We start from the raw sequence: 22,240 nt of genomic DNA on the forward strand, positions 1-22,240 counted from the left end.
CACACTATGCAGCATAAAACACTGTGTACTATACTCCATACTATACTGGATACTGTACTGCACACTATGCAGCATAAAACACTGTGTACTATACTACACACTCTGCTGTGCTGCCTACTGTATTGCAGACTATATTATATACTCTACTGCACTATACTATGTGCTGTATATACTATACTGTATAGTACAATCTATAGTATACTGTGTACCATAATGTATACTGTACTGTTTACTGTACTACACACTATCCTGCTCTATATTACACGGCAGTAAATAGTGTAGCGTCAAGCACAGAGGTCGGAATCCAGCATCGCGTTTGTCTGTTGTCGCTTGCCGTAGAGTGGGCGTGGCTAGCTCGCTGTGGTTCCACGTCACTCCATAGACTGAAGCTCCATATCGGACGCGGATACAGGCAGAGAACCGAGACACAAACTTGAAAACGGTGAGGTTTGCTTCAGTAAAATCTTTATTTTTACATGTTATTTTGGTAATTGTGCTATGTCTGAACGTTATTTATGTAAATAATAGATGGCTTGTTGACTGTGTCGGTGTGTTTACCTGGCCACGTAGACAGAGCGCGAGCTGCGCTCAGACCCGCACACTACAGTACTACGGAGTGCGGATAGTGCGCATAGTGTAGTGCGGATAGTGCGCATAGAGTAGTGCGGATAGTGCGCATAGAGTAGTGCGGATAGTGCGCATAGACTAGTGCGGATAGTGCGCATAGACTAGTGCGGATAGTGCGCATAGAGTAGTGCGGATAGTGCGCATAGAGTAGTGCGGATAGTGCGCATAGACTAGTGCGGATAGTGCGCATAGACTAGTGCGGATAGTGCGCATAGACTAGTGCGCCCTTAGCATACTGTTTAGTACGCTAGTGTGTGGTGTTGGACGTCGCTAGCTAGCTAGCTGTAAATGGCATACGCTTCTTTATAAACTGCTCCATGTCAAACTGTGTGGTGAATAAGTGATTAATAATGTGTAGAAGTTATGTTTATTCACTGAGGTAGATAATTTCGTTATTTATTAAGTATAGCCGTCTAACGAGCGTTAGCATAGCACAGCTAGCGTTAGCACACTAGCTTGACGTGAACTAGCCGATCGTCCTCCAAACTTTATTTCCTTCCTGTTAAAGTTCAGCTCCGTTAAACACCAAACAGAGTCTATTTTCAACAATCTTGTCAATTTACAGTTAACTGTATGCAGGTCTAATGTAACAGGATGACGTAGACAGAGGTCCAGTCTGTACTACAGCGTCGCGCAAAAGTATTGGCACCAATTACCGTCTCACACACTCATATTGTAAGCTTAAATTCGGTATATATTAATTTTAACAAGTTTTTTAACTCTCCCTGAGTACTGCAGATATATACAGCCACATAATTCATATTATTTTTTAAAGTTTCTTGTGGAGAAACTCTGCTGGTGCTTAGCCAAGTTCATGATCTTCACAAAATCATGTCCAGAAGATGACAGATCCTCCTGCAGCTCTCACACTGCGCTGAGGGATTTAACTCGGTTCCGTCTTATTATAATCAGAAAACATGTTGATGGTGTTCATGGACAGAAGTCTGATGAAGCACGACTCCAGCTGTACCTGCCGAGAGACGTGGTGAAGTTCAGTAGCTGAGTTTTGTGGACTTTATGAAAAACGAGTCTTTTTCTATACTGGACTGACAGATTTGTGTTTTTCCTCTTTCAGGAAATCACATTATCATCTCTGACTGGTGTCTGCTGAAGGGACGAGGATCTGTCCAGCACCATGACCGCTGCGGAGAACGTGTGTTACACCCTGATCAACGTCTCGAGCGACTCGGAGCCGCCGTCAGAAGTCAGCCTTAAAGCTGATTTAGGTAAAAAGGAAAAAAAATAGCTACTGAGGAAATCATGAACTCATGTTCTAATGTGTGAGAGTGCTGGAGAATCACTTTAACAGCTTTGCGTTCTTTATGTGAACAGAAAAGGGGGAGATAAAAGCCAAGACGGAGGCGCTGAAGAAAGTCATCATCATGATCCTGAACGGTGAGAAGCTGCCCGGTCTGCTGATGACCATCATCCGCTTTGTGCTTCCTCTTCAGGACCACACCATCAAAAAACTGCTCCTGGTCTTCTGGGAGATCGTCCCCAAAACCACTCCTGATGGAAAACTGCTTCAGGAGATGATCCTGGTCTGTGATGCCTACAGGAAGGTGAGCGTCCGTCATGTACAAACGCCGAACTTGCATCGATATTAGAACAAAAATCAGTCTTAATCAAAGTTCTTTATCAAAGTTCATTGTCTGTGTGGATCTGTTTACTTCAGGACCTTCAGCACCCTAATGAGTTTATCCGTGGCTCCACACTGCGCTTCCTGTGCAAGCTGAAGGAGGCGGAGCTTTTGGAGCCGTTGATGCCGGCCATCCGCGCCTGTCTGGAACATCGCCACAGCTACGTACGCCGCAACGCCGTCCTCGCCATCTACACCATCTACAGGTTTTTATCCGTTTAAAAAAATACTTTATTTATTAATTTTTATATTCATTTAGTATTTTTTTTTTCTGCGTCATTGTAATTTCAGTTTAACTTTTTCTCGTGGTTTATTTTTGGTTGGATGTTCATGTTGGTTTCTAATAGTTTTAATTTTTTAATACTTTTAACGTTTTGCTCATATTTTAGTTTTAATAATTGCAGTTTTGAGGACAGACTAAAAGTTACAGAGTTTTTGTATCTGTTTTTTTGTTGTGCAGAAAAACAAAAACGTTCTTATTACACAGTAACATGTGGATATTTATTCCATAATTCACTTTTCAATTTCAGTTTTTCGGCTGTACGTATCTGCACCAATGAAATTAATAATTGTGTTCTGAATAGCTGTATATGTTTTTCTGGGTATTTCTCTTGTCTCATGATCTTTCTTTTTTCTTATTTAGGAATTTTGAACATTTAATCCCTGATGCTCCAGAACTGATCCACGACTTCCTCGTAAATGAAAAAGACGCGAGCTGTAAAAGAAACGCGTTCATGATGCTGATCCACGCTGATCAGGTAAATCAGCTCTGCAGCAAAACTGTTTATTTCATCATTTATCAAACATTAATACAATATTTTACGCAGTTAATATTTTTAAAATATTTGTTATTCTATAGTTTATCTCATCAAAATATTTTAAATCATATAATCATTAATCTCAGCGCTATTATCAGAATGTTTAAAACTCTTATTAACATCTCACAGCTGATGGACGTTTCTGTCTGTTTCTGTCCCTGAAGTTAACTTTTATTTCATTTAACAAAAATATTAATAACAGAAAAATACTGAGTCTGTAGGTTGAAATGTTGAGGATTTTTTAAATGCAGTGTTTCTCTTTTTGCATTTTGTTAGCAAATTTAGATATTTAATACAAATATAGGGAAAATGTTATGGAAATTTTTTTTTGATAATACAAATAACATCAAAAACAGTTTATGACAGTGTTCACTGAAATCTCTTAGACAACACCTGATATTTATTTAATACAATTCTCTATTTAATAATAATTATAATAATAAAATACACACACACACACATATATATATATATATATAATTTGAATTCAGACATTGTCACAAAGCAGCTTAACAGAAATAAATATATAATAAATTGCCAGTGGATTTAATCCTTTATTGTCCTAAAACATTTTGTCTTCTGTTTTCAGGACAGAGCTCTGGATTATCTCAGCACGTGTATCGATCAGGTTCACACGTTCGGGGACATTCTGCAGCTGGTGATTGTTGAACTCATCTACAAGGTGATTTCATCTTTATTACATGTTATAAGCTCCATATAGCACTTCATAGGTGTGTTTTGTCATGCTTGATTACACAACTGCACTATTTGTCCATGTAGCACACAGTTATAGAAGGGAATGATTTATAATCGCACTATCGGGTGTCACTCAGATGAGGATGGTTCCTTTTGAGTCTGGTTCCTCTCAAGGTTTCTTCCTCATATCATCTCAGGGAGTTTTTCATCACCACCGTCACCTCTGGCTTCCTCATTAGGGATAATAGTCACAAACTCTGACCCTCTGACACACAGCCTTCTCTGTATGTGCTGAACATGTGGCAGAATTCACAGTAAAGCAGACTTTGACTTTGACTTGACTTTGATAAATTTAAAATTCCTGAGTTTATATATTTCTGTAAAGCTGCTTTCAATTATTAAAAATGCTATACAAATAAAACTGAATTGAATTGAATGCTGTGTGTGTGTGTGTGTGTGTGTGTAGGTGTGCCATGCTAACCCCTCAGAGCGAGCTCGCTTCATCCGCTGCATCTACAACCTGCTGCAGTCGTCCAGTCCAGCTGTGAAATACGAAGCTGCTGGAACTCTGGTCACGCTGTCCAGCGCACCGACTGCCATCAAGGTCCGACTCCTGACTGCGCTGTTATATACCTGTGTAATTAATGCAGCTAGTCCACATGTAAAACTGTGTGTGTGTGTGTGTGTGTGTGTTCAGGCTGCGGCTCAGTGTTATATTGACCTGATCATTAAGGAGAGCGATAACAACGTGAAGCTGATCGTACTGGACCGCCTCATCGAGCTGAAGGAGCATCCCACTCACGAGCGCGTGCTGCAGGTATCATCAGTTATCAGTCATCATCGTCATCATTATTATCACAGTCACATCTGTTATCATTTCCTCCGTCATGCAGCTGTTTATCTATACACCGTAAGGTCTGTATACACTGCGCTAATCGCTCAGCGAGCTCATCACAGCACTAACAGTACGGTTCTGTTCTGATCCGAGGACCTGGTGATGGACATCCTGAGGGTTCTGACCACTCCTGACCTGGAGGTGCGCAAGAAGACGCTGCAGCTGGCGCTGGACCTGGTGTCGTCTCGTAACGTGGAGGAGGTGTGTGTTAATGCGTTAATGAGACTGAACCCTTTAAGTGTAATAACGTGTGCAGTGTTTCTAACTCGTGTGTTCCATTTGTGTCAAAATGAACACGGAACTTAATACTCAGAAATTAATAAAACCGGTTGCTTGTGGCCCGAGGAGAGGAGAACTCTTATTCTACATTTTATAAATCATTATTTAAATAATAATAACATCCGCGTTTAGTCAGAACTCTCCCAAAATTCTGACTCATGATTTTTCCCACATGAGGGAGATTTACATTTACATTTATGGCATTTGGCAGACGGCCTTATCCAGAGCGACTTACAGTTATCTTATTTATACAACTGAGCAGTTGAGGGTTAAGGGCCTTGCTCAAGGGTCCAGCAGTGGCAGCTTGGTGGTGCTGGGATTCGAACTCGCAACCTTCTGATCAGAAGTCCAGCATCTTAACCACTGAGCTAATATATTGCTCTAGAAAGCCGAACACATTGATATCTGCTCAGGATGTGAGGGTTAAACACTGACTGTTAGACGCTGAGGGTTAAACACTGACTGTTAGACGCCGAGGGTTAAACACTGAGGGTTAAACACTGACTGTTAGACGCTGAGGGTTAAACACTGACTGTTAGACACTGACTGTTAGACGCTGAGGATTAAACACTGACTGTTAGATGCTGACGGTTAAACACTGTTAGATGCTGAGGGTTAAACACTGTTAGACGCTGAGGGTTAAACACTGACTGTTAGATGCCGAGGGTTAAACACTGAGGGTTAAACACTGACTGTTAGACGCTGAGGGTTAAACACTGACTGTTAGACGCTGAGGATTAAACACTGACTGTTAGATGCTGAGGGTTAAACACTGACTGTTAGATGCTGAGGGTTAAACACTGTTAGACGCTGAGGGTTAAACACTGACTGTTAGACACTGACTGTTAGACGCTGAGGGTTAAACACTGACTGTTAGACGCTGAGGGTTAAACACTGACTGTTAGACGCTGAGGGTTAAACACTGACTGTTAGACGCCGTGGGTTAAACACTGTCTGTTAGACGCTGAGGGTTAAACACTTAGATGCTGAGGGTTAAACAGTGTTAGATGCTGAGGGTTAAACACTGACTGTTAGACGCTGAGGGTTAAACACTGTTAGATGCTGAGGGTTAAACACTGACTGTTAGACGCTGAGGGTTAGACACTGACTGTTAGACGCTGAGGGTTAAACACTGACTGTTAGACGCTGAGGGTTAGACACTGACTGTTAGACGCTGAGGGTTAAACACTGACTGTTAGACGCTGAGGGTTAAACACTGACTGTTAGACGCTGAGGGTTAGACACTGACTGTTAGACGCTGAGGGTTAAACACTGACTGTTAGACGCTGAGGGTTAGACACTGACTGTTAGACGCTGAGGGTTAAACACTGTTAGACGCTCAGGGTTAAACACTGACTGTTAGACGCTGAGGGTTAAACACTGTTAGACGCTCAGGGTTAAACACTGACTGTTAGACGCTGAGGGTTAAACACTGACTGTTAGACACTGACTGTTAGACGCTGACTGTTAGACACTGACTGTTAGACGCTGAGGGTTAAACACTGACTGTTAGACACTGACTGTTAGACGCTGAGGGTTAGACGCTGACTGTTAGACACTGACTGTTAGACGCTGAGGGTTAGACGCTGACTGTTAGACACTGACTGTTAGCCGCTGAGGGTTAAACACTGTTAGACGCTGAGGGTTAAACACTGACTGTTAGACGCTGAGGGTTAGACACTGACTGTTAGACGCTGAGGGTTAGACACTGACTGTTAGACGCTGAGGGTTAAACACTGTTAGACGCTCAGGGTTAAACACTGACTGTTAGACGCTGAGGGTTAAACACTGACTGTTAGACGCTGAGGGTTAAACACTGACTGTTAGACGCTGAGGGTTAGACACTGACTGTTAGACGCTGAGGGTTAAACACTGACTGTTAGACGCTGAGGGTTAGACACTGACTGTTAGACGCTGAGGGTTAAACACTGTTAGACGCTCAGGGTTAAACACTGACTGTTAGACGCTGAGGGTTAAACACTGTTAGACGCTCAGGGTTAAACACTGACTGTTAGACGCTGAGGGTTAAACGCTGACTGTTAGACACTGACTGTTAGACGCTGACTGTTAGACACTGACTGTTAGACGCTGAGGGTTAAACACTGACTGTTAGACACTGACTGTTAGACGCTGAGGGTTAAACACTGACTGTTAGACGCTGACTGTTAAACACTGACTGTTAGACGCTGAGGGTTAAACACTGACTGTTAGACGCTGAGGGTTAAACACTGACTGTTAGACACTGACTGTTAGACGCTGACTGTTAGACGCTGACTGTTAGACGCTGACTGTTAGACGCTGACTGTTAGACGCTGACTGTTAGACACTGACTGTTAGACGCTGAGGGTTAAACACTGACTGTTAGACACTGAGGGTTAGACACTGACTGTTAGACGCTGAGGGTTAAACACTGACTGTTAGACGCTGAGGGTTAGACACTGACTGTTAGACGCTGAGGGTTAAACACTGTTAGACGCTCAGGGTTAAACACTGACTGTTAGACGCTGAGGGTTAAACACTGTTAGACGCTCAGGGTTAAACACTGACTGTTAGACGCTGAGGGTTAAACACTGACTGTTAGACACTGACTGTTAGACGCTGACTGTTAGACACTGACTGTTAGACGCTGAGGGTTAAACACTGACTGTTACACACTGACTGTTAGACGCTGAGGGTTAAACACTGACTGTTAGACGCTGACTGTTAGACACTGACTGTTAGACGCTGACTGTTAGACACTGACTGTTAGACGCTGACTGTTAGACACTGACTGTTAGACGCTGAGGGTTAAACGCTGACTGTTAGACACTGACTGTTAGACGCTGAGGGTTAAACACTGACTGTTAGACACTGACTGTTAGACGCTGAGGGTTAAACACTGACTGTTAGACGCTGACTGTTAGACACTGACTGTTAGACGCTGAGGGTTAAACACTGACTGTTAGACACTGACTGTTAGACGCTGACTGTTAGACACTGACTGTTAGACGCTGACTGTTAGACACTGTTAGACGCTGAGGGTTAGACGCTGACTGTTAGACACTGACTGTTAGCCGCTGAGGGTTAGACGCTGACTGTTAGACGCTGAGGGTTAAACACTGACTGTTAGACGCTGAGGGTTAGACACTGACTGTTAGACGCTGAGGGTTAGACACTGACTGTTAGACGCTGAGGGTTAGACACTGACTGTTAGACGCTGAGGGTTAAACACTGACTGTTAGACGCTGAGGGTTAAACACTGACTGTTAGACGCTGAGGGTTAGACACTGACTGTTAGACGCTGAGGGTTAGACACTGACTGTTAGACGCTGAGGGTTAAACACTGACTGTTAGACGCTGAGGGTTAAACACTGACTGTTAGACGCTGAGGGTTAAACACTGTTAGACGCTGAGGGTTAGACACTGACTGTTAGACGCTGAGGGTTAAACACTGACTGTTAGACGCTGAGGGTTAGACACTGACTGTTAGACGCTGAGGGTTAAACACTGTTAGACGCTCAGGGTTAAACACTGACTGTTAGATGCTGAGGGTTAAACACTGTTAGACGCTCAGGGTTAAACACTGACTGTTAGACGCTGAGGGTTAAACACTGACTGTTAGACACTGACTGTTAGACGCTGACTGTTAGACACTGACTGTTAGACGCTGAGGGTTAAACACTGACTGTTAGACGCTGAGGGTTAAACACTGTTAGACGCTGAGGGTTAAACACTGTTAGACGCTGAGGGTTAAACACTGACTGTTAGACGCTGAGGGTTAGACACTGACTGTTAGACGCTGAAGGTTAAACACTGACTGTTAGACACTGACTGTTAGACGCTGAGGGTTAGACGCTGACTGTTAGACGCTGAGGGTTAAACACTGACTGTTAGACGCTGAGGGTTAAACACTGACTGTTAGACACTGACTGTTAGACGCTGAGGGTTAGACGCTGACTGTTAGACGCTGAGGGTTAAACACTGACTGTTAGACGCTGAGGGTTAGACACTGACTGTTAGACGCTGAGGGTTAAACACTGTTAGACGCTCAGGGTTAAACACTGACTGTTAGACGCTGAGGGTTAAACACTGTTAGACGCTCAGGGTTAAACACTGACTGTTAGACGCTGAGGGTTAAACACTGACTGTTAGACACTGACTGTTAGACGCTGACTGTTAGACACTGACTGTTAGACGCTGAGGGTTAAACACTGACTGTTACACACTGACTGTTAGACGCTGAGGGTTAAACACTGTTAGACGCTCAGGGTTAAACACTGACTGTTAGACGCTGAGGGTTAAACACTGACTGTTAGACACTGACTGTTAGACGCTGACTGTTAGACACTGACTGTTAGACGCTGAGGGTTAAACACTGACTGTTACACACTGACTGTTAGACACTGACTGTTAGACGCTGACTGTTAGACACTGACTGTTAGACGCTGACTGTTAGACACTGACTGTTAGACGCTGACTGTTAGACACTGACTGTTAGACGCTGAGGGTTAAACGCTGACTGTTAGACACTGACTGTTAGACGCTGAGGGTTAAACACTGACTGTTAGACACTGACTGTTAGACGCTGAGGGTTAAACACTGACTGTTAGACACTGACTGTTAGACACTGTTAGACGCTGAGGGTTAAACACTGACTGTTAGACACTGACTGTTAGACGCTGACTGTTAGACGCTGACTGTTAGACGCTGACTGTTAGACGCTGACTGTTAGACACTGTTAGACGCTGAGGGTTAGACGCTGACTGTTAGACGCTGAGGGTTAAACACTGACTGTTACACACTGACTGTTAGACACTGACTGTTAGACGCTGACTGTTAGACACTGACTGTTAGACGCTGACTGTTAGACACTGACTGTTAGACGCTGAGGGTTAAACACTGTTAGACGCTGACTGTTAGACACTGACTGTTAGACGCTGAGGGTTAAACGCTGACTGTTAGACACTGACTGTTAGACGCTGAGGGTTAAACACTGACTGTTAGACACTGACTGTTAGACGCTGAGGGTTAAACACTGACTGTTAGACACTGACTGTTAGACACTGTTAGACGCTGAGGGTTAAACACTGACTGTTAGACGCTGACTGTTAGACGCTGACTGTTAGACGCTGACTGTTAGACGCTGACTGTTAGACGCTGACTGTTAGACACTGTTAGACGCTGAGGGTTAGACGCTGACTGTTAGACACTGACTGTTAGCCGCTGAGGGTTAGACGCTGACTGTTAGACGCTGAGGGTTAAACACTGACTGTTAGACGCTGAGGGTTAGACACTGACTGTTAGACGCTGAGGGTTAGACACTGACTGTTAGACGCTGAGGGTTAAACACTGACTGTTAGACGCTGAGGGTTAGACACTGACTGTTAGACGCTGAGGGTTAGACACTGACTGTTAGACGCTGAGGGTTAGACACTGACTGTTAGACGCTGAGGGTTAAACACTGACTGTTAGACGCTGAGGGTTAAACACTGACTGTTAGACGCTGAGGGTTAAACACTGTTAGACGCTGAGGGTTAGACACTGACTGTTAGACGCTGAGGGTTAAACACTGACTGTTAGACGCTGAGGGTTAGACACTGACTGTTAGACGCTGAGGGTTAAACACTGTTAGACGCTCAGGGTTAAACACTGACTGTTAGATGCTGAGGGTTAAACACTGTTAGACGCTCAGGGTTAAACACTGACTGTTAGACGCTGAGGGTTAAACACTGACTGTTAGACACTGACTGTTAGACGCTGACTGTTAGACACTGACTGTTAGACGCTGAGGGTTAAACACTGACTGTTAGACGCTGAGGGTTAAACACTGTTAGACGCTGAGGGTTAAACACTGACTGTTAGACGCTGACTGTTAGACACTGACTGTTAGACGCTGAGGGTTAGACGCTGACTGTTAGACGCTGAGGGTTAAACACTGACTGTTAGACGCTGAGGGTTAAACACTGACTGTTAGACACTGACTGTTAGACGCTGAGGGTTAGACGCTGACTGTTAGACGCTGAGGGTTAAACACTGACTGTTAGACGCTGAGGGTTAAACACTGTTAGACGCTGAGGGTTAAACACTGTTAGACGCTGAGGGTTAAACACTGTTAGACGCTGAGGGTTAGACACTGACTGTTAGACGCTGAGGGTTAGACGCTGACTGTTAGACGCTGAGGGTTAAACACTGTTAGACGCTGAGGGTTAAACACTGACTGTTAGACGCTGAGGGTTAGACGCTGACTGTTAGACGCTGAGGGTTAAACACTGACTGTTAGACACTGACTGTTAGACGCTGAGGGTTAAACACTGACTGTTAGACGCTGAGGGTTAAACACTGACTGTTAGACGCTGAGGGTTAAACACTGACTGTTAGACGCTGAGGGTTAAACACTGTTAGACGCTGAGGGTTAAACACTGACTGTTAGACACTGACTGTTAGACGCTGAGGGTTAAACACTGACTGTTAGACGCTGAGGGTTAAACACTGACTGTTAGACGCTGAGGGTTAAACACTGTTAGACGCTGAGGGTTAAACACTGTTAGACGCTGAGGGTTAAACGCTGACTGTTAGACGCTGAGGGTTAGACGCTGACTGTTAGACGCTGAGGGTTAGACGCTGACTGTTAGACACTGACTGTTAGACGCTGAGGGTTAAACACTGTTAGACGCGGAGGGTTAAACACTGACTGTTAGACGCTGAGGGTTAAACACTGACTGTTAGACGCTGAGGGTTAAACACTGTTAGACGCTGAGGGTTAAACACTGACTGTTAGACGCCGAGGGTTAAACACTGAGGGTTAAACACTGAAGGCCGGTGATATGTTTTTCTCCACAGTTGGTCATTGTGCTGAAGAAGGAAGTGATAAAGACCAACAACGTGACTGAACATGAGGACACTGATAAATACCGCCAGCTGCTGGTGAGAACTCTCCACTCCTGCAGCGTTCGCTTCCCTGACATGGCTGCTAACGTCATCCCTGTGGTGAGTGTCACAGAACACACTGCAACTTCCATTAAAATACAGAACACGCTAACAGGAATCATCTCACCGTCCACTTTATTAGGAACACCTGTACACCTGCACATTCAGGCAGTTATCTAATCAGCCAATCATGTGGCAGCAGCACAACGCATAAAATCATGCAGATGCTTCAGATGCATCAGGTGGTTGCTGGTGTCAGATGGGCTGGTTTGAGTTTTTCAGAAACTGCGGATCTCCTGGGATTTTCACACACAACAGTCTCTAGAGTTTATACAGAATGGTGCGAAAAACAAAAATCACTGAGTGAGCGACAGTTCTGTGGGCGGAAACGCAGTGTTGATGAGAGATCAGAGGAAAACGACCAGACTGGTTCAAGCTTCCAGGAAGGATATAATAACTCATATAATCACTCTTTACAACTGTGGTGAGCAGAAAAGCATCTCAGCACGCACAACACATCGCACTTTAAGGTGGATGAGCTACAACAGCAGAAGACCACATCAGGTTCCTCTCCTGTTAGCCAAGAACAGGAATCTGAGGGTCTCATGGGCACAGACTCACCCACACTGGACAGTTAAAGCTTACAAGAAAAACCACCTGGTCTTTTTCCACTCCATGATTTTATGCGTTGTGCTGCTGCTGCATGATTGGCTGATTAGATAACGGCCTGAATGTGCAGGTGTTCCTAATAAAGTGGACGGTAAGTGTATTTCAAATCCAAATGTCTTTAGTGTATATAAATATATACCACAATAAATGCCTTAAAACAGCATTTCCGTTTGTCGTAAATCATTTGATACCTTAATAAAAATAATTCAAGGGACAAACTCCATATTTTGTGTATTAATTAAAACCTGCACTTTCAAGTGGTATAATTCTTTGTATAATAGACCGTGTTATACATGGGCAATACACATTTGAAATATAGGCGCAAAGTGATTTTCATTTTTAACACATTTTTAATTAGGAACGTTTGATTTCATTTCATTCACCCAATTTCTAAAAAACAACCAAATCATGAGTAATAGATATAAAATTTATTTAGTTTAGTTTAAGCTTTAGTTTAAAGGTACAGACGGCCAAATAAGCCTCAAAGCACTTTTTTTTTAAAAACTAATTTCAGTAGGCCATAAATTAGGAAAAGTGTGACTGAGTTTTATTTTATTTTAAGTTAAAGACATTGTATACGAGACATTAATCCCTGAAAATGCCACGCTTCTAGCAATCGAGTAATGGCGTATGGAACCTTATAACTTTTTCTGTAGAACTTGTTTTTACAGTAAAATTAGAGCGATGCACACTGTTTATTAACTATAACGATAGTGACGTTATTTCCAGAAAGTATTAAAAAAAAAAATCCGAGATGGTCAGTCAGGAACTTTTTTTTTTTTATCTAGTGGTTTGAGGTGGATTTTCTCTTTTTACAAATTTAAGTAATATACAGTAATTTAAATTTACTATAAACATTACTAAATAAATATGCTGGCATTTTTAAACCTCATCTCTTAGCATTTAGCAATGAGTGCATTATGGTTTATTTTATATGCAGTAAAATTTTTAACCAATATTTGACATGTATAAATATTAAACTGATGTATTTAACATTAATTATTATAAAGTATTGTAAAGTATTAACACACCTGCTTACTGAGCGATAGTGAGTTTAGTATGAAACACAGATGCTAGTTGTACATTATATTCATTTGCTTTGTTTAATTTTAGAAGTGGTGTGTGTGTGTGTGTGTGTGTGTGTGTGTGTGTAGCTGATGGAGTTCCTCAGTGACACTAACGAAGCGGCTGCTGCTGATGTGTTGGAGTTTGTGCGTGAGGCTATACAGAGGTTCGACTCGCTCAGAGCGCTCATCATCGAGAAAATGCTGGAAGTTTTTCACGCCATTAAAACTGTCAAGTAAGTGTACAGAGTTACTGACTACATAATAACATCACACTGTTCCCTCACACACACACACACACACACACTCACACACACACACACAAGCATCAGTGTCATTGCTGTCCTGAGAATAAATAATAAATAGTATAATCAGTTCACACTAACAGCTAATGCCATGTGTTTACTGTTAACACACACAGACAAACGTTAGCGTTCGGTCTGCAGCACTTCCTCAACACCGTTTATCAGAGTGATTTAACGCTGACCATCACAACATCAGATTATATAAAAGCCGTCATACATCATAGCTAACTTTCTGTTTACATAAGCAGATTAATTCTCTGACATGTTCCTGATAATTGTCATTGAATGATGCAGTGTATTTGTGTTGATTATAAACACACTGTGTGTGTGTGTGTGTGTGTGTGTGCACAGGATTTACAGAGGAGCGCTGTGGATTCTGGGAGAGTACTGCAGCACTAAAGAGGACATCCAGAGTGTCATGACTGAAGTGCGCCGGTCGCTCGGAGAGGTAAAGCTCCACGTTTGTAAAGGACCAGATTATTGCACCAGCCTCAGTACCTACACATTATACACTATATACGCTTTCAGATTTATTCAAGTGTGTGTGTGTGTGTGTGTGTGTGTGTGTGTGTGTGAGAGTAGATCCCCATAGTGGAGAATGAGATAAAGAAGGAGGCGGGGGAGCTGAAGGTGGAGGAGGAGGTGAGCGCAGCGCCGGTGCAGAAGCTGGTCACTGAGATGGGAACCTACGCTACTCAGAGCGCTCTCAGCTCCAACAGACCCTCAAAGAAAGAGGAGGACAGGTTCGTTACACCAACCAGCCGCAGCTTTTCAAACTGCTGCTCATGCTGCGTCACAGGCAGCATAACACACTCAGAGGAAAGTGCTATCTGCCCTCTTCCACATACATGAGCTCACAGGTTGGCTGTGATTGACAGGGGAGAGAGTGTACGCCCCTCCCACCCAGAAGCACAGACAGCTTTGCACTCTTCTCTCTCGGTTACGGACGGTTGTGATACGAACCTGCGATCTCTGGACGATACGCAAACGCTGTTCTATTGTTCCACTTGGCGTTTAGTTTTCTTGTGGTGTTTTAGTAAATCCTGGACTAGGCAGGAACGCTGCAAAACTAAATCCAGGACTGGAAATAAACCTAACAGCTGTAACTAAGTTTTAAATAAAATTACATAAACTTCACGTGCATGTGCTCTGTGCTGAACAGCAGCTTCAGTCACACAGCAGGTTATTAAGGTTCATGTAGGATACAAAATAGGCGAAAAGGAAACACGTATCACGAGACACAACAAACTTTATTTCTGTCCATCGTAAAGCTGCAGACTTCATGTTTCCCGACACATTTATTCATCGCACTAGTTGGAATCTATCAATGATTCCTGATACTATCATCAATCATCCCAAGCTTATCGTAGGCCCAATTTGTTTAGGTCAGATTGATGCAGGATGTTTTTAATGTTCACCAGCGTGTAATTTCCGAGTGAAGTAATGTAATCGAAATGTAGTATTTCTGTCCGTCATGCAGCTCGACAGAAAAAACAGAACTAAGAGAGGATTTATGTGAGGATTCACTCCTGCGTCTTCTGTATTTTCACTACTGTTTTCTGTAGATTTTAACTTTCTTCAAAGAAGTGGAAATAATGAATTAATCATCTTTTAGAAATCTAATTTAACATTTTCTTGTTAACTGCAGTGGAGTCCCTCAGTCAGAGTGAAGCACATGGCATTGTGTAATGAAGTCAGACTTTCGGATCCTACTGAGCGACTCAGATGTGATGATTAAAGTTTGTAAAGTTTTTATTATTAAAGTTTTTTCCTTGTCTAGGCCTCCTCTGAGGGGTTTCCTGTTGGACGGAGATTTCTACGTCGCTGCGTCTCTCGCCACCACGCTGACCAAAATCGCGCTGCGATACGTTGCCATTGTTACAGACAAGAAGAAGCAAAACGTAATAATGTCTTACCTGTTACACCTTTTTTATTAAACATTAACTGAAGTGACCTCATTTGTTTCTGTATTTATTTTTTGTGTCACGTGTTCAGTCGTTTGTAGCTGAAGCCATGCTGATCATGGCCACCGTGCTGCACCTGGGGAAATCCTCACTGCCCAAGAAGCCGATCACAGACGACGACGTGGAGCGCATCTCTCTGTGCCTGAAGGTCCTGGCCGAGTCCTCACCGCTCATGAGCGACATCTTCAACAAGGAGTGCCGCAAGTCCCTGTCCCACATGCTGACTGTACGGCTGGAGGAGGAGAAACTGTCTCAGAAGGTACACACACACACACACACACACACACACACACACACACACACACACACACACACGCACCCACATCATCACTAGTTTTAGTTCATACAGAATTTTACTCCATTCTCAGCTTATCAGTTCTATCTTATAAGGAGTTATTTTTATTTTCAGAAGGTTTTTATGCGTCCACTACTGATACAGGTGTTTTTAGGTTGTCAGTCTGTCTGAGATTCTCGTTAGTGCGATGCCTCAAGAGCGAGCTGCTGAATGTTTGAATGTTTGTTGATATGTGGAATTATCATCGTAACCAGCAGATGAACTGATTACTTTTGGAACTGATCATTAAAGGGTCAAGATCACAGCAAGGTCTAATGTCTGAAATAGTTTTTCTTTAATAGCTTCCTTCCTGTTTGAAGTTTATTTTAAGGGATTTCTGGCGAATGAATAAGTAAGAAGAAGCACTGGACTTGTTTGTGGCGGAGGCGGCGCCGTCCACGCTGCTGGTGTCGAGTTCTGCTTGTTTATTTCAGAGTCGGATTGAATGCAATAAATGTTAAACAGTTTTTTTTTTTTTTCTTCAATACTGAACATATCTAAAATATTTTCTCATTGCGATATCTGAGTGCTCTTGTTTTTAAAATGCAAATATTAAAATGCAGATTTTATGTAAGGACAATAATCAGATTTTCATCCTTAACTTTATAAGCTGAATAAGAAGTTGCAGTTTTTGGGAGTGCGGTTTCGCCCCATCTTTATCATTAACACACATTAACACGCGTTAATGTTCACTGAACACGGTGCATTTCCAGAGCTGCCTCAGTATCAGAACGCATAAGAGGTCTTTTTTTTTCTTTCTTTCATTTTATTTGCAGTTGTCTAACTCTGTAGTGATGAGAAGCTGAGAACGTGATCACACTGATGTGTTTGTTTTATTTAATTCCGCAGAAAGAATCGGAGAAGCGTAACGTGACGGTGCAGGCCGACGACCCCATCTCCTTCATGCAGCTCACCGCCAAGAACGAGACGAGCTCCAAAGAGGACCAGTTCCAGCTCAGTCTGCTGGCCGCTATGGGCAACACGCAGAGGAAGGAAGCGTCCGACCCGCTCGCCTCCAAACTCAACAAGGTAACACAATACAACACTCACAATACACACACTGCAAAATATAACATCTACACTTCAGGAAACACAAAATGACACACATTCCCCAACCCACATTTTAACACTTAAAATGATTAAACGAGTAATAAAGTGCCACGAGCACTCTCCTACAGACGTCTGCGTTTTACTCCAAACTCACAGAAAGATGTTCAGTAATTAACTGATCATTTGACTCAAGTGTATTAATTGAGATAAAATCATAAACTCTGCAGTGTGATTTATTTTTAAAAGTAGGAGATACAATACTTTTCAGGAATATAACTTCTGGTTTAAAATATGAAAGCTCGTCAGATGAAGATGAAAAGGAAAAAGGCTCTCCAGTCTTCACCAGAAGCACCTTTAACGGGAATGAGCCAGTGTGAGCTAGCTATAAAGGGTGTGGCTTCTTCAGGATCTATTTCCACTAGCGGAGCAAAAATAAACAGAACATTTGGCCATAGTGTGTCTGAAATGTCACTTGATATTGACTTCTTGTTTATGGAACTGTTATATAAAAGCAATCTTGCGGTTAGAGTGAATATCGGCACGGCTGTGATTAACTGTACTCTCGCTCGTGCGATATTGCTTAAACAGAATCTAAGAATGATCGGCATAGAAACATTCACGGCCTGTAACTTTACATACATTGTGCATGTGTGTGTTTGAGTCACACGCTGATAAACACGGGGCCTGTGAGAAAAGTTTACGTTACACATTTCTACTTTAATTTACGAATGTTTGAAAGGAATTAACGTGAAAGCGACGGCTCTGCAGCTATTCTTTTGAAGCAGAATGGTTCAGGAATCGGATTCTTCTGACTCGCTGTTCATTTCGTGTTGCTGAGACTGAGAAGGTTTGTGTTTTAAAGTCAGGCCACATGTTGATCGAACAGAATTTTACTTCAGACTGTGTGTAAATGGAGATTGTTGACAAAGTGTGTGTAGGTATTTTATTCTGGATGTGCAGTCAGAATGAATTTGATCACACTGAAGTGTTTACTGTACACTGTGATGAACATCAGGAAAGTGTAACGTACAGCAGTGTAGTCTGTTTCCCCTCGTGGCCAGCAGGTGGCAGTGTGACTGAATAAAGCTCATGGGAAGGTTTTTTTTCTCTTATCACGGTTTCTGATTTGTGTATTTTCCTCCACAGGTGACGCAGCTGACTGGTTTCTCAGATCCGGTCTATGCTGAAGCCTACGTCCACGTTAACCAGTATGACATCGTGCTGGACGTGCTGGTGGTCAACCAAACCAGTGACACTCTCCAGAACTGCACTTTGGAACTGGCCACACTGGGTACCGGCTCTGTTCCTACAGCAACACTCTCTCTATCAATCACTATCTCTCTATCAGTCACTCTCTCTATCTCTCTATCTGTCTATCTGTTCGTTCATTCCTTCATTTATTCTATGTGCTGTTGAATATAAACTCGGGTGTTGTGCTGCTCCTGCAGGTGACCTGAAGCTGGTGGAGAAGCCGTCTCCTCTCACTCTCGCTCCTCATGACTTTGCCAACATCAAGGCCAACGTCAAAGTGGCTTCCACAGAAAACGGCATCATCTTCGGGAACATCGGTGCGGAAACATTCACTGTACACAGAGTGCTGTTTTGCAGTGTATAGTGTGTGTGTGTGTATGTGTGTATGTGTGTATGTGTGTGTGTGTGTGTGTGTTGTGTTTTGCAGTGTATGACGTGTGTGTGGTGTATAACGCACGTGTGTGGTGTATAATGTGTGTGTGTGTGTGTTGTACAGTGTATGACGTGTGTGTGTGTGTGGTGTATAACGTGCGTGTGTGTTTTGCAGTGTATGACTGTGTGTGTGTGTGTGTGGGTGGTGTATAACGTGTGTGTGTGTGTTTTGCAGTGTATAGTGCGTGTGTGTGTTTTGCAGTTGATAGTGCGTGTGTGTGGTATATAACGTGTGTGTGTGTGTGTGTGTGTTTTGCAGTGTATGACGTGTGTGTGTGTGTGTGTGTTTTGCAGTGTATGACGTGTGTGTGGTGTATAATGTGTGTGTGTGTGTTTTGCAGTGTATAGTGCGTGTGTGTGGTGTATAACGTGTGTGTGTGTGTGTGTTTTGCAGTGTATAGTGCGTGTGTGTGGTGTATAACGTGTGTGTGTGTGTGTGTGTGTGTGTTTTGCAGTGTATAGTGCGTGTGTGTGGTGTATAACGTGTGTGTGTGTGTGTGTTTTGCAGTGTATGACGTGTGTGTGGTGTATAATGTGTGTGTGTGTGTGTTTTGCAGTGTATAGTGCGTGTGTGTGGTGTATAACGTGTGTGTGTGTGTGTGTGTGTGTGTTTTGCAGTGTATGGCGTGTGTGTGTGTGTGTGTGTGTGTGTTTTGCAGTGTATAGTGCGTGTGTGTGGTGTATAACGTGTGTGTGTGTGTGTGTGTGTGTGTGTGTGTGTTTTGCAGTGTATGACGTGTGTGTGGTGTATAATGTGTGTGTGTGTGTGTGTTTTGCAGTGTATAGTGCGTGTGTGTGATGTATAACGTGTGTGTGTGTGTGTGTGTGTGTGTGTGTGTGTTTTGCAGTGTATGACGTGTGTGTGTGTGTGTGTGTGTTTTGCAGTGTATAGTGCGTGTGTGTGGTGTATAACGTGTGTGTGTGTGTGTGTGTGTTTTGCAGTGTATGACGTGTGTGTGTGTGTGTGTGTTTTGCAGTGTATAGTGCGTGTGTGTGGTGTATAACGTGTGTGTGTGTGTGTGTTTTGCAGTGTATGACGTGTCAGGAGCAGCCAGTGACAGGAACTGTGTGGTTCTCAGTGACATCCACATTGACATCATGGACTACATCCAGCCGGCTTCGTGCACAGACGCGGAGTTCAGGCAGATGTGGGCCGAGTTCGAGTGGGAGAACAAGGTAGAGAACCGTACTCCCTGTGAAACACTGTGTGATGATTGCTTAAACATCTCACTTCTCCTCTTCCTCCTCCTCCTTGTTCTCTAAAGGTTACAGTGAACACCAACATCACAGAGCTGAACGAGTATCTTCAGCACATTCTCAGCTCCACCAACATGAAGTGTTTAACTCCAGAGAAGGTAACGCTGTGAGCACTGAAACAGTCTCATTCTCCTCATCCACACTCACTGGGTTGTAAAGTCATGTCCTTTTCTCTTTCTCCCGTGTGTGTGTGTGTGTGTGTGTGTATTTTGTAATCCAGGCTCTCTCTGGTGTTTGTGGTTTCATGGCTGCTAACCTGTACGCTCGCTCCATCTTCGGTGAGGATGCTCTGGCTAACGTGAGCATCGAGAAGCCCATCCATCTCGGACCTGACGCTCCGGTCAACGGCCACATTCGCATCCGCGCCAAGAGCCAGGTGAGGAACTGACTGAGTACAAGAACTCAAGAAGAACTGGAACACTCAGTTTGTGTTTTAGCAGGTTCCATTTATATACACTATATGGCCAAACGTATGTGCACCCCTGACCATCACACCCATATGAGGTTCTTCACCAAAGTCTGAAGCACACAGTTGTGTAGAGCGTCTCTGTGTGCTGTAGCGTTAGTTTCCCTTCACTGGAACTAAGAGGCTCAAACCTGTTCCAGCATGACAATGCCCCTGTGCACAAAGCGAGCTCCATGAAGACATGGTGTGTGAAGGTTGGAGTGGAAGAACTCGAGTGTCCTGCACAGAGCCCTGACCTCAACCCCACTGAACACCTTTGGGATGAACTGGAACTGGAGACTCCTTACCCAACATCAGCACCTGACCTCACTAATGCTCTTGTAGCTGAATGAACACAAATCCCCACAGCCACGCTCCAACATCTAGTGGAAAGCTTCCCAGAAGAGTGGAGCTCATTATAACAGCAAACACAGGGGAATAAATCCATATTTCGAGTTTACACGATGTTCATATTCAAGGTCCGTTTAGCACTCAGCACTGCGTGACTCTAGTATACAGCTATAGAAGAGAAATCTCTTCCTCACCTCGTCTCAGGGAGTTTTTCCTCAGCTACCTCACCTCTGGCTTGTTCATTAGGGGTAAATTGAAATGGATGCTTTGTGACAATGTCCATTGTTAAAAGTGCTATATAAATGAAATTGAATACTTTTGGCCATTTAGTGTATATATATATATATATATATATATATATATGTGTGTGTATATATATATATATATATATATGTGTATTGAAAAAAAACTATTACGGCGTGACCTGCAGTGAGGATGTAAACACGCCATGGTTCGATTCAGCCACACTCAGATGATTTTATTAGAGCAGTGTGATGTTTAAATGGTTCACTATTTTTCTTGTCATTATTCACTTCCTGTTGATATGATTTTTATTTTTTGTATTCCTACAATAATGCCTTATGGTAGATCAGATATTCTCACCATGATTTATGGTATACTCGATTTTATGACAGTGTTCACTCCTGTCGTTACAATACTCCTTGATGATCTCATGAGACACAGGATGTATCACAGTATTTCAGTTTGCTAACAAAATGCAAGTAAAAAAACTTCACATTTAATAATCCATCGATGGTTTCAGTGATGTGGTGATTGAACATCTACCAAAATATCTAATATGGAACAAAGAGTAAAAATGAAAGGGTCAGTGATTGTGAGTAACTGTGGTGTGTCAGTGTTGTAGTACTAATAATTCTCATTAAAGTGATATTAGTCAGTAAAAGTCACAGGATTGATATGGTATCGTTATATCACCAAGCTGTAGATTCCTTTATTACTAATATTTCTGTGTTTTTCCTCCACAGGGTATGGCCTTGAGTCTGGGAGATAAGATTAATCTGTCTCAGAAGAAGACCATCTCATAATAAAGCTTAAAGGCCTTCATTAGGAAGTGCTTGAGTTTTCATTCTTTACTTTATTTTTTCTCTATCACTCCGTTTCTGACTTGCCTACACATCATTGCTGTGTGTTTCGAATAAAACCAGTAAGATATGTGTAACAATATTTCATCCTACAGAGGTCTTAATGTGTCTTCATTTATCTGTAATAAGTACCAATAAATATCACCAGATCATCA

General features: G+C 42.9%; 1 protein-coding gene across 2 annotated transcripts; it reads left to right on the forward strand.

Annotated features, from left to right (window-relative positions):
* Positions 1 to 303: 303 nt before the first annotated feature.
* On the forward strand, positions 304 to 22,240 carry copb1 (COPI coat complex subunit beta 1). 2 transcript variants are annotated; one of them, XM_034308862.2, is made up of 22 exons: positions 304 to 442; positions 1,703 to 1,853; positions 1,960 to 2,189; positions 2,303 to 2,472; positions 2,910 to 3,024; positions 3,674 to 3,766; positions 4,247 to 4,384; positions 4,478 to 4,597; positions 4,769 to 4,876; positions 11,774 to 11,920; positions 13,684 to 13,829; positions 14,250 to 14,346; positions 14,481 to 14,641; positions 15,679 to 15,799; positions 15,894 to 16,121; positions 17,046 to 17,225; positions 18,393 to 18,537; positions 18,695 to 18,814; positions 19,960 to 20,105; positions 20,195 to 20,284; positions 20,407 to 20,562; positions 21,969 to 22,240. In XM_034308862.2, the coding sequence occupies exons 2-22, from the start codon at positions 1,763 to 1,765 to the stop codon at positions 22,026 to 22,028; spliced, it is 2,862 nt and encodes a 953-aa protein (XP_034164753.1). In that variant the 5' UTR covers positions 304 to 442; positions 1,703 to 1,762; the 3' UTR covers positions 22,029 to 22,240. The 2 variants fall into 2 exon arrangements, with proteins under 2 accessions (XP_034164753.1, XP_053094253.1); XM_053238278.1 differs by lacking the exons at positions 19,960 to 20,105; positions 20,195 to 20,284; positions 20,407 to 20,562; positions 21,969 to 22,240 and adding an exon at positions 18,925 to 19,097.

This window comes from Pangasianodon hypophthalmus, chromosome 11 (assembly GCF_027358585.1).
Source record: "Pangasianodon hypophthalmus isolate fPanHyp1 chromosome 11, fPanHyp1.pri, whole genome shotgun sequence".
NCBI lineage: Eukaryota > Metazoa > Chordata > Actinopteri > Siluriformes > Pangasiidae > Pangasianodon > Pangasianodon hypophthalmus.

What these genes read in the sequence shown, in the direction of transcription:
- copb1 (XM_034308862.2), top strand. Translation starts at nt 1,763, where the DNA reads ATGACCGCTGCGGAGAACGTGTGTTACACCCTGATCAACGTCTCGAGC. An exon ending in TCTGTGATGCCTACAGGAAG is followed by an intron (nt 2,190 to 2,302) that starts GTGAGCGTCCGT and finishes TGTTTACTTCAG; the next exon opens with GACCTTCAGCACCCTAATGA. An exon ending in GCATCCGCGCCAAGAGCCAG is followed by an intron (nt 20,563 to 21,968) that starts GTGAGGAACTGA and finishes TTTCCTCCACAG; the next exon opens with GGTATGGCCTTGAGTCTGGG.